Genomic DNA, 14557 nt, shown 5'->3' on the forward strand with positions numbered 1-14557 from the left:
TACCAATTACCTATTACTCTATCTCTTATTACCTGTTCTTTACAAAATTGGCAGCACACTCAGCTTACTGGACCCGATATCCTTCCTCCTGAACAGAAACTGTCGATCGATTCAAGTTAGACAAATCAATAGTGTCCATATCAATAACATGAATATGTCTAAATCCCATCATTCCTAGATCTTTCAGAGCTCGCAGCCCAAACCTCCAGCTCCAATCACCAGGATTTTGCAAGAGTTCATTAAAAACTGTAGATTATCAGACGAGGCTTCGAATTCGGGGTGACAGAAGGGCCCTGGGCGCTCCAGAACCTTTCTGACGTGCGACCAACGTCTTTGCAAGTGGTCTGGTAACATGTCTCCGGAGCCCAAGAGTTCCATAACTTGAGAAAATAAAGGTCAGTTTTTTTTTTGGTTTTATTACATATATGAATATTTTTGCAGGTGTAAAAGACGGTAGTTTAATTGTTTAAATTTGGTTAGAATTTGACGTTTGGAATTTGTACGAAATTCAAACTGTCAGCTGTCAAGTTTGACAGGGTTGCCAGATTTAATTCGAGACGAAAAGTGAAGTCTGAAGTTAGATTCATAACAAGTTTGACAGGTGACAGCAAGTTTAAATAAAAATGGCTGACAGTTTCTTATAATTTATTTATTTTATTAAATAATGTTATATTATAACAAACTACACAATTTAATAAGTGAATATATTATTTGTGCATTATTTTTAATTACAGCTTCCAATATTATATTTATTTTGTAACGATCAATATTATAGTGTACCGAATGTTTGACTGTTCAAATGTTTAGTTAAATTAGTGCAGGTACGTGTTTTTTTATAATTATTAATTAATACTTGATTTTTAATACTAAAATCAGATCTAGTTGACATAATAAATAAATCTTAGTGTGTTTTAATACATATCTACATACGCTCTGCAAGGTAGATGCTCGTTTTGAGGTTATGAAATTTACATACTTGTACCAGATAAAAATGCATTTTCTTCATACTGTAATCACTGCTAATTACAAATATTGAATAAATTTCAGATAACCAATGGCTGTTTCTCTATCTGATTCCATTCTGGAGGTTAAAACCGAACCACCAGAATTTCCTATTGAAGACATTAAATGTGAAATAAAAGAAGAGCCTGAAGATGATGAAACATGTCTGGAGAGATTCATGAATTCCGATATAACAATAAAAGATGAAGTCAAACAGGAATCCTATGAAGCATCTCATTATGAATGCGATATATGTAATGAATCATTTACAGGGCAGCATGATTTAGAACAGCATATGCTGGTACATTATCATGATTGCCCATTTTGTTCAGATACTTTTCCAGATTCAAGCGCCTTAGATATACATCTGAAAATTCATGCAGATGAAAAGCCTTTTGTTTGCACAATTTGCAATGAAGCATTTGCTGGACAATTGGAATTTGATCAACACGTTTGTGTTTGTAATGGAAAGACAGATTCAACATTGAATAAATTATCTGATAATCAAAAACAAAGTAAGAGTACACAGAGACCACATAAATGTAAAGAATGTAATAAGAGTTTCAACTATCCAAGTTACTTGAAAGAGCATATGCTTATTCACACTGGAGAGCGTCCTTACGAATGTGAAATATGCGATAAGACATTCAGACAAAAGGGTGCCTTGAGAGAACACAAACTCATTCACAGTGGGTTCGTCCTCACAAATGTGAAAAATGCGATAAGGCATTCACGCAAATGTCTTTCTTGAGAGCACATGAAGTCATTCACAGTGGGGAACGACCTCACAAATGTGAAACATGCAATAAGACATTTGCTCGAGTGAATACTTTGAATAGACATGTGCTTATTCACACTGGAGAAAGGCCTCACAAATGTGAAATATGCGATAAGACATTCACACAAATGGACAATTTGAGAACACATAAACGCATTCACAGTGGGGTTCGTCCTCACAAATGCGAAATATGCGATAAGACATTCAGAACAATGGCTGCCTTGAGAGTACATAAAGTCATTCACAGTGGGGATCGTCCTCACAAATGTGAAATATGCTATATGACATTCACACAAATGAGTAGCTTGATTGTACATAAACTCATTCACACTGGGGAACGACCTCACAAATGTGAAACGTGCAATAAGACATTTGCTCGAGTGAATACTTTGAGTAGACATGTGCTTATTCACACTGGAGAAAGGCCTCACAAATGTGAAATATGCGATAAGACATTCACACAAACGAGTAGCTTGAGTGTACATAAACTCATTCACAGTGGGGTTCGTTCTTATAAATGTGAAATATGCTCTAGCACTTTCACACGAGCAAGTAGTTTGGCAAATCATATGCTCAGTCACAGTGGGGTTCGTCCTCACAAATGTGAAATATGCCATAAGACATTCAAAAAAATGGCCAAGTTGAGAGCACATAAATTCATTCACAGTGGGGTTGGTCCTCATAAATGTGAAATATGCCATAAGACATTCAGACAAATGAGTGTTTTGAGAGCACATAAACTCATTCACACTGGGGAACGACCTCACAAATGTGAAATATGCTCTAGGACATTCACACAAGCGAGTAGCTTGAAAACTCATATGCCCGTTCACAGTGAGGTACGGCCCTATAAGTGTACAGTATGTGATAAAACATTTGCACGTCCAAGCATCCTGAAAAAGCACATCGTTGTGCACAACAATAGGTAATTATAAATATAAAGGGATTTTGTCAAATGGCTGTGCAGTGAAATAATTATATACTTGTAAAAAATGTTTAAAAATGGAGTTAAAAGATTTATTAATTAATTTTTGAAAGTATGTATACAATATGAATTATCTTTTATATGTTTTATAAATATAAACAAACAATGTTATCAATGATTGTTTAATTGTAATAATGTTCTATATCTGCTGTAGGTTTAATTATTATTTTGTAAACAATTCAAATAAATTTTGTATTTATTTCATAACATATTTGAATGTTATTTGTCCATATTTTATATTTTCACAATTTTACTAATTTAAATAACTTTTGAACATTTGAAGGTAACATATATATTTTAATAAAATATATTTAAATAAACTAGTATTTTTATTTAATTAGTTCCTGATGAGAACTTTGTGCAAATATTATTACTTTGCAAATATTATTAATTATTAATAAATATATATATAAATAATAGATAAATATTATGATTTTAAGGCAATGTGTAAAGTCTTTGAATATGTGATATGAATGTATACAGTAAAAAACATATTTCAAATCTATATATTTTATATAAAACTTTATCTATCACATATCTAAAGACTTTGCTTTTTTTACCGCGTATATATTCATATCACATTTCCAAAGATTATACACATAGCCTTCTACCGTATATATTCAAATAAGTAAATTTCACAATGTTTTAAATTTCTATTTGAATTTCGCGCTTTAAATTGTACAAGAGGTGACAGCCATTTTGAAACATGTTGATAACTTCACTCGCCACTCAATTGTCAAAGAATTTTTCGTGAATTAACATGTCCTCGCGTTAATTAAGACTTTTTAATTAAATCCTTGATTAGTTTTAATTAATTTGTGCATCAAGCTCGTTTAATTAATTAAGTAGATCTATCTGATATAATAAATTTATCGTGAAACGTTAATTAAAAGCCAAAAAATGGGTATGTTGTGGAAGTACGTTGAATAGTTTGATAAGTATCTCTTTCAGGGTCTCCATTTTGAATCAATTTTATAATTAAACAATTAATTTACAGCTTCAATGTATCCTTTAATTATATACATGCAATTATCAATAATATAATTTATATATGTGCTTTTGTAAGTTATACTTAAACAATTTATTTACAGCCCCAATGTATCCTTAAATTATATACATGCAATTATCAATAGTATAATTTATATATGGTACTTCCACCTTCCACCACATATCTGTTTTTATCGAATTCTAAATTCACGAAAGTCTCTAATATAAGTTTTGTGTCGTGTATTGTGTAAAGATTTTACTCGGACAATTGCAACAGGTCAAATAGACTTGTAAAGGACTAAAGTTATGTAGTGGTTCTAAAGTAGTGATTTTTTGTCGAGTACTTGAGATTTCTGGCAGATGCTCCAGAGGTGGTTCCAGTAATGACCCAATGCTGCAGAGGATATCTAACAATGTGAGTGCAAAGCATGTTTTATACAAAGCGAGTCAGAGAATATTTTTCTGGAATTATATACAGGCGTTTATAATACCATATCTGTTGCATCTGTTTTAATATTCAATATTTGACTTATATATGTATATATATGCATATATATATATATATATATATATACTAGCTGACCCGGCAAACGCTGTTTTTGCCACATCAAATATTTTGTTGCTTTTGCAGAAGTTCTTATAATATACGTGATACATTATAATAATGTTATATTTTTATTACACAAATTTCTTTACATTTCGATAATTAATTCAACGCATCATAGTGTTTTGTTTATTTTAATTTTATTTAGTCATATGAAATATTTTTTTTTAATCATGAATAAATTAGATTTTTTCTGAATCAACACGCAGTACCGTTATCTGAATATATAATACTTTATATAAATATCAGATTTTTTACTTTTGCATTTAATTTAAAAATATTGAATGTCAATTTTATATATCCAATATGCACTAAATTTTTTAAATGCCAAGATATTTCCTTTTTGGTCGAAATTTAATATAATATGATATAATTTATTCTATAATTTGATTGCCAATATTGCCTATAACATAACTTGGAATAATTAATTTATTTGTATCTTATTGAAGTCGTTAAAAATTCATTTTGTTTGAACTGTCAGAATTTTGTTTATGATTAATTAACACAATATTGTTTGTCATCTTAAGTGAAACTATAATTTCAATAGAAATTCATAAAAAGATATACTTATAATTTATTTTCTGAAAGGAGTTTACAATTATTGACCGAGCTTGTGTTACATGCTACTTTTTATGTTTGTAACAATAATATTTTTTATTAATTATGTATTTAATACTTGTTTTTCATATTAAATGAAATTAATAAATGAAAATTAATTTGAAGGTACCTTGAGAACTTGTCGCTTTATTATTTATTATTGAATATCATTTATAAAGCAGTCTGTATATAATTTAGTGGAATATTTTCTGGCTCGTGCTTTATTAATATAGTTATATACATATATCTGCTGAAAATATTGTTTATATCATAATATTCGAGTGCCATATCATTTTTTACATAGTATACCTTATAAAATCTATTTTTTGTTTATTCAACAACAAGTATTATGCGAATAAAATATTTTAAATTAATTTGGCAGACATATGTATAAAAGATTTAAGTTCTTATTTAATTTGTTATGGGAAAAACATGTTGATTCAGTCTTTTTTTATTTATTCATACATGTTCTAAATCAATATTAAACAATAAAGTTTGTACTTCTCGTATGTATCAAAGATATTGAAATTTAATTATTATTTCATAAATAGAATTTTTTTGTTCTATATATAGCAGATTTTGTGTGGAATTCAGAATAATAATTTATATTAGATTTTTGTATTGATTACTTGTTTGTTGAAGTGGCCCTAGCACCCCTCCTTGTGGTACTCCTAAATTGATGGTATTTTGTTAAAAATTACAAATTACAAATTTACTTTGATACAAAAATCTCTTTCTTATAATACCTCTTGTTCATTATTCTACGGAAACGATTTTTAAAATTAAATTTCCAGTATCAAGAATTATATGTTTTCCCTGTAGCGACATTGTCTGCATGATCATTCTTATTTATGGATAACACGATTGTTGGTTTTGATCAAATTATTTCAAATACTCAAATACGACTTACCAAATTGTTAATTAAATGCAGCTTTTATTCAATTTAAATTCAAATTTATTCAATTATATTGCTGCATAGCTAATTTATAGATTTTTATTCTTTTATTGCTAAAAACAATTTTGATCAAGACTTGCAATCAAAGTTTTGAAGAGTTGACTTGAATGATTAGACAAATCATAATTTGGTTTACAAGTTTATTATTCGATTCAAGTTGTAAAAATTATTTAACTCACTTTCTAAAGGATAACAATCAGCTTTAAAAAGTTTTGAAGTTTTTAATGTTTAAGTTTTTTAACATTTTTTATTATTTCATTTTACAAGTTTTATTGAATTTTTTTTATGGCCTTTTCCAATAATTTACAAGTTTATTATTCGATTCAAGTTGTAAAAATTATTTAACTCAATTTCTAAAGGATAACAATCAGCTTTAAACAGTTTTGACATTTTTAATGTTTAAGTTTTTGAATATTTTTTATTATTTCATTTTAAAAGTTTTATTGAATTTCTTTCATGGCTTTTTCCAATAATTTACAAGTTTATTATTCGATTCAAGTTGTAAAAATTATTTAACTCAATTTCTAAAGGATAACAATCAGCTTTAAACAGTTTTGACATTTTTAATGTTTAAGTTTTTGAACATTTTTTATTATTTCATTTTACAAGTTTTATGAATTTCTTTCATGGCTTTTTCCAATAATTTGTATTGGAATATTATTATTATTATTTGTATATTATTCAAGTCAACTACATTTGTTTTTGTCTCGATTAATTGTAAAGGTTTCACATGTTTTATCAAGTCATATAAACAATTTTTATTCGATTAATATAATTTCATTTCATCGATTAATTAAATAATTCTTTCGAATAATTTTTTTTAAGTCCAAATTTTCTGAAACCTTTTCAATTAAGACAGACGTGTTAATTTTGCATGCTATATTAGGACATACAATCAAAGTTTTGAAGAGTTGACTTGAACGATTGGATAAAACATAATTTTGTATACAAGTTTATTATTTGATCCATATTTAACTCAATTTCTAAAAGATATCAATGAGCTCTTTAACAGTTTTGAATTTTTAAATTTTAAAGTTTTTGAACATGTTTTAATATTTTATTTTACAAGTTTTTTTGAATTTCTTTTATAGCTTTTTCCAATATTTCAATACGTTCAAGTCAACTACATTTGTTTTTGTCTCGATTAATTGTAAAGGTTTCACATATTTTATCAAGTCATATAAACACTCTTTATTCGATTAATATAATTTTATTTCAACGATTAATTAAATAATTCTTTCGAGTAATTTTTTTTTCTAAGTCCAAATTTTCTGATTATAATTCCTTCAAATATTTTTTTTTTTCTAAGTCCAAATTTTCTGATTATAATTCCTTCGAATAATTTTTTTTTTCTAAGTCCTTTCTGATAATTTTTTTTCTAAGTCCAAATTTTGTGAAACCTTTTCGATTAAGACAGACGTGTTAATTTTGCATGCTATATCATCCCAAAGCCAACATTCGAATGAATGAGGCTCACATTGAATATTTCACAACGAGAAAATTTTATTGGGGCAAAGTTAAAGAAATTTAACTAAGTCCCAGTAATTTTTTCTCGTTGTGAAAATTTCAACGTGGACTTCATTTCATTCGAGTGTTGGCTTTGGGAATTGGTGTGAGGGAACACTAAAAAACATAAAAAAGTTTCAACATTGAACAGAAAAGAGAAAAATTGATCTGGGACTTAGGGGGTTTTTTTTAGGTTCTCCCTCCCTCTTCCTCCTCCTTCTCCTCCTTTTTTCGCTTTTTTTTCACATTTTTTTCCTTTTTTGTGTTATTTTTTCGCATGTTGTGGTTTTTGGGTAGATTTTCGGTTTCGGCTTGCATGGTCTCTCTGTGTGTAACCTCTCGCATCATGGACCTCAGGTTGACCATCACTTCGTGTGTTCGTTTCAGGACCCTTTGCGCTCGCCAACAGCTAGCCACCAGCACTGCTCCATTTTTTCTGCTTCATAGTTAGTCGTCTTTGCCTTCAGCTGGATTCGATCCGCCTCACCTTGTGCCTCCAGAGTGATTTCACCGAGTATGTGGTCACCTTAACCACTCGGCTATTTAAGTTATTGATGATAATAGTTATTTTTATTCTCATATTGTATTAATATTGAATTTGAATAAAGAATATGTCTCATACACATCTCTCTTATTCATCGCCTGCCTCTACCCTTCTCTTTTCCCCGTTCTTCCTCTACCTTCGTCATCTTTTTTTATATTATATATATATATATATATATATATATCTTTATATATCTCTCTTACAGTCAAGTGCGAACCTTGAGTTTTTCAGAAATATTCTAAGTGTCAAGGTCGAAATGCGACACCTGAATTTAATATTTTGAACTAATATTTGATAATTATGAAAAACTAGACATTTGATTTTTTAAGCCTCTTCGGGATTTGAACCCAGAAACAATGAGCAACCGTAGTGGTAACTTAACGATCTCGGCCAACTGGTTATACAGAAATGTCTTCTATTTGTAAAAATATAAAGTCTTATTTTGACCTTCGCTAACATAAAATTATTATAAAGGTAAAAATATGTCATTTCGAGTGAGCAAATGGCCGAGGTCGTAAAGATACGGTTTAGGCTAGAATAACAGTTCGAGGTTCGCTAGTTCGAACCCCATTTATCTGAAAAAAAATTTGAATTCGATGATTTTTCTAACTATATAAATAAATGAAATATATAGATAAATAATTAAATTTATTGAGTGTCAGTATTACAAAAATCGACATGATATATATGTGCATGTATACATACATATATATATATATATATATATATATATATAAATATATACATATATATATAATATATATATATAAATATATAAATATATATAAGGTAAGAAATAGTAGGAGTATAATTTTTAATAAATTTATATTTACGCCTGGTTAGCAGTAAGCCAAACCTACTTCGGTGTAATTTTAATTTTTTTAAACTTTTACGATTTTTCCCATACAAAACCGGTTTATCAGGGGCAGCCAAAATTGGCCAAAATCGTGACTTTCAAATGCAATTTTAAGGCCCTTAATGAATGAAATTAATAATTTTAATGAATGCATTGTGTAGACAAAAGTACAATCTTTATACCAAACCAAAAAAATTACAAATTTATCATCGTCTTCATAGTTAAACTAAGCTTCAAAGTTGGCAATTTTTCAAACTTCAAATTGGTATAGGTGTGGGGAAAATTTTTTTTTCCAAAAACTGATTTCATATTCGGAATCAGCGACTCGAAAACTATGAGAATCGATCAAAACATTTGGAAAATCGCGAAAAAAAATGTGCATGTCATTAGTAAAATTTTGGTTTTGCTACCAAAGATTTCGATTTTTCGCGGGGTGTATGTGGATTTATCCAAAAACGGATAACATTTTCGAATTCAGCGACTCAAAATCTATCAAAACCAATCAAAACATTTTGAAAATCACGGAAAAAATACAATTTTTGAAAAAAAAAATCGATTTTGCAACCAAAGATTTCGATTTTTCGCGAAGGTATGTATATTTATCCAAAAACGGATAACATTTTCGAATTCAACGACTCAAAATCTATCAAAACCAATCAAAACATTTTGAAAATCGCGGAAAAAACTCAATTTTTGAAGGAAAAAATCGATTTTGCAACTAAAGATTTCGATTTTTCGCGGGGTGTATGTGGATTTATCCAAAAACGGATAGCACTATTGAAATCAGCGTTTTAAAATCTTTTGGAATTAGTCAAAATATTTCAAAAATTGCGAACACAAATCCATTTTTTTGATAAAATTCCGATGTTGCAACTAAAGGTTTCGTTGTTTTGCAATGGGAATTGAATACATAAACCTATATGTTGATTTATACATGATTATATATCACCTAACTGCCTTAGTTTGTATAGAAAATGGATATATAAATGTATATATCGATTTATACATGATTATATATCGCCTAACTACCTTAGTTTGTATGGGAATTGGATATATAAATGTATATATCGATTTATACATGATTATATTTAGCCTAACTGCTCTAGTTTGTATGAGAATTGGAAATATAAATGTATGTATCGATTTATACACGATTATGTATGACCTAACGGCCTTAGTTTGTATGGGAATTGGTTATATAAATGTATATATTGATTTATACATGATTATATATGGCCTAACTGCCTTAATTTGTATGGGAATTGGATATATAAATGTATATATTGATTTATACATGATTATATATGGCCTATCTGCCTTAGTTTATATGGGAATTGGATATATAAATGTATATATCAATTTATACATGATTATATATGTCCTAACTGCCTTAGTTTGTATGGGAATTGGAAATATAAATGTATATATCGAATTATACATGGTTATATATATGTTTTTGTCAAATAACTCAAAAATGTCACACGAAACCATCCCTTTTCAGTTAGACAGGGTAAAACTAGATAAAATTTACAACATTTACTAAGGAACACTTTTTAACACTCCGATATAAAAGTTTTGAATAAAACGACTTTGAATATTTCTTCTAAGCCGGCACCATAATTTATATCAAATAGCGTATAAAAGAATCCAATGGGAATCCACTAAGATTCCTACTTTTCTAAGGAGATTGCATGCAGCGCCTCTATGTTAAATTGTTCCCAAATCGTGAGGAACTACGTAGTGACTACCGGGTTCATATGGTTCTGTGTTAGATGGAGCCACCGTCGGCAAACGTTTGACAGTTCTCAACGACTCATATATATATACTAGCTGTCCCATATTGTATGGGAATCGAATATATAAATGTATATATTGATTTATACATGATTGTATATATACTAGCTGTCTCAGTTTGTATGGGAATTGGTTATATAAATGTATATATCAATTTATACATGATTATATATGGCCTAAGTGCCTTAGTTTGTATGGGAATTGGAAATATAAATGTATATATCGATTTATACATGATTATATATATACTAGCTGTCCCAATTTGTATGGGAATTGGATATATAAATGTATATATCAATTTATACATGATTATATATGTCCTAATTGCCTTAGTTTGTATGGGAATTAAATATATAAATGTATATATCGATTTATACATGGTTATATATATATATATATATATATATATATATATGTTTTTGTCAAATAACTCAAAAATTTCATATGGAACCAACCCTTTTCAGTTAGGTAGGGTAAAACTAGATAAAATTTACTACGTATCCTAAGAAACACTTTTATACACTCCGATATAAAAAGATGCAAATATATTAATCACACTCTCAATTCTCAAATTATGGTTAATTTATTCTGTCTTATAAAATGCTTTCCAGTTCTTGCAAACGCATTTCAGAGTTGGCTTATTTAAAAATAATATCAATTCATTTGGCATATGCATTTATATTTATATTATGGCAGAAGGGATGTATATTTTTTGTTTTTTACATTACATATACTGAAATCAAAACATTTAGTTACAAATTAATCTTTTTGCGAAGGCGATACGTATCTTAGATGAGTCAATTTACGGGGCGACTTGGCACGACAGTGTTTTTGCTGAAAAATACAAATAATAATGTAGACATTACATTTTTCTTATTCATAATAATAAATATATTATATTTTAATAAAAAAATCCCTTAATTTGTATTTTAGATTTAAAAGTTACTTACACAAGTCTTGTTACGTTTTCTCCGACATATCCTTACAAAAGACCGACAGCACGGATTCATTTCTTCATCTGTAGAATCTAAACAAAAATATTGAAATTATAATCATTAACTTCCCGTAGGGTAGTTATAGGAATGATATAAAAATATTTTTGCAATTTTGGATTAAAAATTCAAAAAGGCTAAGCACAGTCTAAGCGCTACTTTGGTACAAATGTTGACCCAAGTGCGTTTAGACTGTTTATGTAATGGAACACTTTTCCAATTTTGTGAAAACTATTAAAAAACGTGAAAATGCCGCCAAGCTAAGCACAGTATAAGTGAAAATGTCGCACAGAATTATTTGAAAATGCGTTCAGACTGTGACTATACGGGAGCAATTTTTTTTGTGCAAGTTAAGGCAACTATTTTTTTTTTTGAATTGAATTCGAAATGAAATGACGATTGTTGTTAATGTTCTGGAGATAAATTGATTTATGATTTATGATTTACATTTGATTTGCTCAGATATAACAATAAGATAGTAAAAATAATGAAAGTTACAGTATTTGTAATAATATATTTGAAAACGTTTAAAATTTCTCGAATATTTCATTACGGTACGGTAAGTTCCAGCAATTTGCCTTAAAGCACGATGCCATACACCACTAGTTTAATTCGTAAATTATTTGATAATTAAAATATTTTACCATCCCGTGGATAATGCCGGTGTCTCCTATCACATTGGCAATTGGGGCACTTGTGTTTTGTATCCAGCATGGTGAAACCGACTGGATCTGCAATTATAATATATATATATAAATATATATATATATATATATATATATATATATATATATCTTATATATAAAATTCTTCTCTAATGGGATATAAAAGGTTAATCCTCCTAAACGATTATTCGGATTTTCATAAATCTTTCTGAAGTTTGTTAAGGGAATTTTCTAGGATTTTTTTATTCATAGAAATATAGTTAGATTGCAGAAATAAATGGAAAAAATTACAAAAACCGCTTATCACTGATTGACATTGAAAATATTTCAGGCATTGTTTGATATTAAAAACAAATGAAGATTGTCATTTGCCAAACATTTCCATTCACTTACAGGCTAAGGCAATATTAAAATATAATATATTTATTATTATGAATAAGAAAAATGTAATGTCTGCATTATTATTGCCGAAAAGCAGCTGAAATGTGCCAAAAATTAAAATAATATAATAAAATACAATCAACATGCGTCTGAGGGTTGTAGACTGTCAGTGATTGCACATATGATTCAATTTGACAGATTATTATTTTTTAACTAATGCAGTCGTGTTTTGCTTTCAAAAAATTATTTAGAAGTTTCATTGTGTCAAAAATTAGTATGTTTTACATTGGATACGGAATATTTACCCAAGTCAATGGAGCGTTTTGTGTCAGAATTTTTTTACTGTGCTCCAATTTGTATCAATTTTTGGAATTAGGTTCATCTTACTCTCAAGTTCAAACATGAAAATAATTTAGACTCCTTTGCCATTTTCCGAGAGGATGACATTTTTTATTTTTAAATATACACTTTTTGAAAACCCGAGACAATCCGGGACAAAAGATCTAAATCCGGAACAAATAATGCTTTAAAAAAAACCCGGGACACAAGGTGGAAATCCGGAATTGTCCCGCACAAACCTTACATACATTTAACGAAGATCATGTAATGATCAAAATCTTAATAAATCGGTGTTCTAAGTGTTCTAGAAACAATATTAGGCTAGGTATGGAAATGGGGTTTTATAGTCCTCAAAATAAGCTTTACTTCCGCGTGTAAAATGAGTGAGCTATCATGCAAATAAAAGACGCTTACAATGCTTTTTAATTTAATTATAATAATTTAAATAATTATTCTTTCTGAATTTGTTATACCCTTTAAAAGACTTCAATTTTCAATACGTATATCTTATGCTATAAATCAGAAAGGTAGACGATGATTTTTTGTGCAAAAAATTTGGAAAATCAATGTTTTAGTTGTGAATAAACAAAAAACATTCATTTATACATCCACATCTACAGGTATGACTAAAAATATTGTATAACCCTTGGCATTAAAATAAATCGAGCTATTGGAAATAAATTTGTTCTACAAATTGCAGTGTATAATTTTTGATATACAATTTTATGGAACATATTTTAATATTTGTTAAAGGAATAATTAAAGTGTTAACTGTGAGAATTGAGAATCATCATTTTATTTGAAGCAGTTCTACATTTAACATTCACTCATATATTTATGTAAATAGTAAATTGAAAAACAATAATAATTATTTTTAGGTAAACGGTAAATATTAGTATAGGATATTAAAAAATGTAGATGTGGGTACAGAACAAAGTTGTAGGGTCATCTAGTATATATATATATATATATATATATATATATATATATATTATATATGTCTTCTATCTATTTACCTGCACTAGGAGCACTGCACTCCTCTCCTTTTTCACAACAAGGACAAACATCACTATCGACCTCCTCCTCATCTTCATCGTCGAGGTCAATTCTACCCTTTTCTCTCGTAACGTGGCGTTTCCTGCTCTTCTTACGTTTCTTCTTATCCTCATTTTTTTTCTTTTTTTTCTTTTTCTTTTTCTTTTTATCTTTTTTACGACGTCGATCTTTGTCGTCGTCATCCGATGACGAGGATTCGCTCGAGCGAGGTCTTCTTCTGGGCTGCTTTTGTACTTTGTCAGCTGTCTTTGGCCTTTGCTAAAGGACATATGGTAAAGGACATTTGGAGTTTAATAATTTTTATGATATTATATACTTTGTTGAAGTATTATATATAGGGTCCGCCAGATAACTTTTTTTTCTTTTGAAAATGCTATATATAAACTACAGAATATTTTCTCAATCTAAATCTTTTCTATTTGAAAGTGCAATCCTTCTGGTTAATAATCGAAAATAATTTCATTGAAATGGCTGTCTAACTTTTAAATGGCTGTCAAAAATTCTAAATTGCAACCA

General features: G+C 28.7%; 4 protein-coding genes across 4 annotated transcripts in view; 3 read left to right on the forward strand and 1 right to left on the reverse strand.

Moving 5' to 3' along the window:
- Positions 1–317, forward strand: part of LOC113389743 (zinc finger protein 708-like) — a 3968-nt gene extending 3651 nt beyond the window's left edge. The window contains exon 2 of the mRNA XM_026626754.1: positions 179–317. Within this exon, the coding sequence (XP_026482539.1) occupies positions 179–317 (139 nt within the window). The remainder of the gene's footprint in view (positions 1–178) is intronic.
- A 437-nt stretch (positions 318–754) lies between these two features.
- LOC113389357 (zinc finger protein 93-like) lies at positions 755–1884 on the forward strand. Its single transcript, XM_026626411.1, has 2 exons — positions 755–821; positions 1048–1884. The coding sequence occupies exon 2, from the start codon at positions 1055–1057 to the stop codon at positions 1751–1753; it is 699 nt and encodes a 232-aa protein (XP_026482196.1). The 5' UTR covers positions 755–821; positions 1048–1054; the 3' UTR covers positions 1754–1884.
- A 24-nt stretch (positions 1885–1908) lies between these two features.
- On the forward strand, positions 1909–2709 carry LOC113389744 (zinc finger protein 85-like). Its single transcript, XM_026626755.1, has one exon. The coding sequence runs from the start codon at positions 1909–1911 to the stop codon at positions 2707–2709; it is 801 nt and encodes a 266-aa protein (XP_026482540.1).
- Positions 2710–11367: 8658 nt separating this feature from the next.
- On the reverse strand, positions 11368–14310 carry LOC113389745. Its single transcript, XM_026626756.1, has 5 exons — positions 14200–14310; positions 14002–14143; positions 12245–12331; positions 11559–11635; positions 11368–11442 (listed from the first exon to the last, which is right to left on the reverse strand). Exons 1-5 carry the CDS (start codon positions 14308–14310, stop codon positions 11368–11370), a joined length of 492 nt encoding a protein of 163 aa, XP_026482541.1.
- Between the last annotated feature and the right edge of the window lie 247 nt (positions 14311–14557).

The sequence above is a fragment of the Ctenocephalides felis genome, unplaced genomic scaffold, assembly GCF_003426905.1.
Source record: "Ctenocephalides felis isolate EL2017-DRISC unplaced genomic scaffold, ASM342690v1 CF-g0.4_SCAFFOLD_03573, whole genome shotgun sequence".
Lineage (NCBI taxonomy): Eukaryota > Metazoa > Arthropoda > Insecta > Siphonaptera > Pulicidae > Ctenocephalides > Ctenocephalides felis.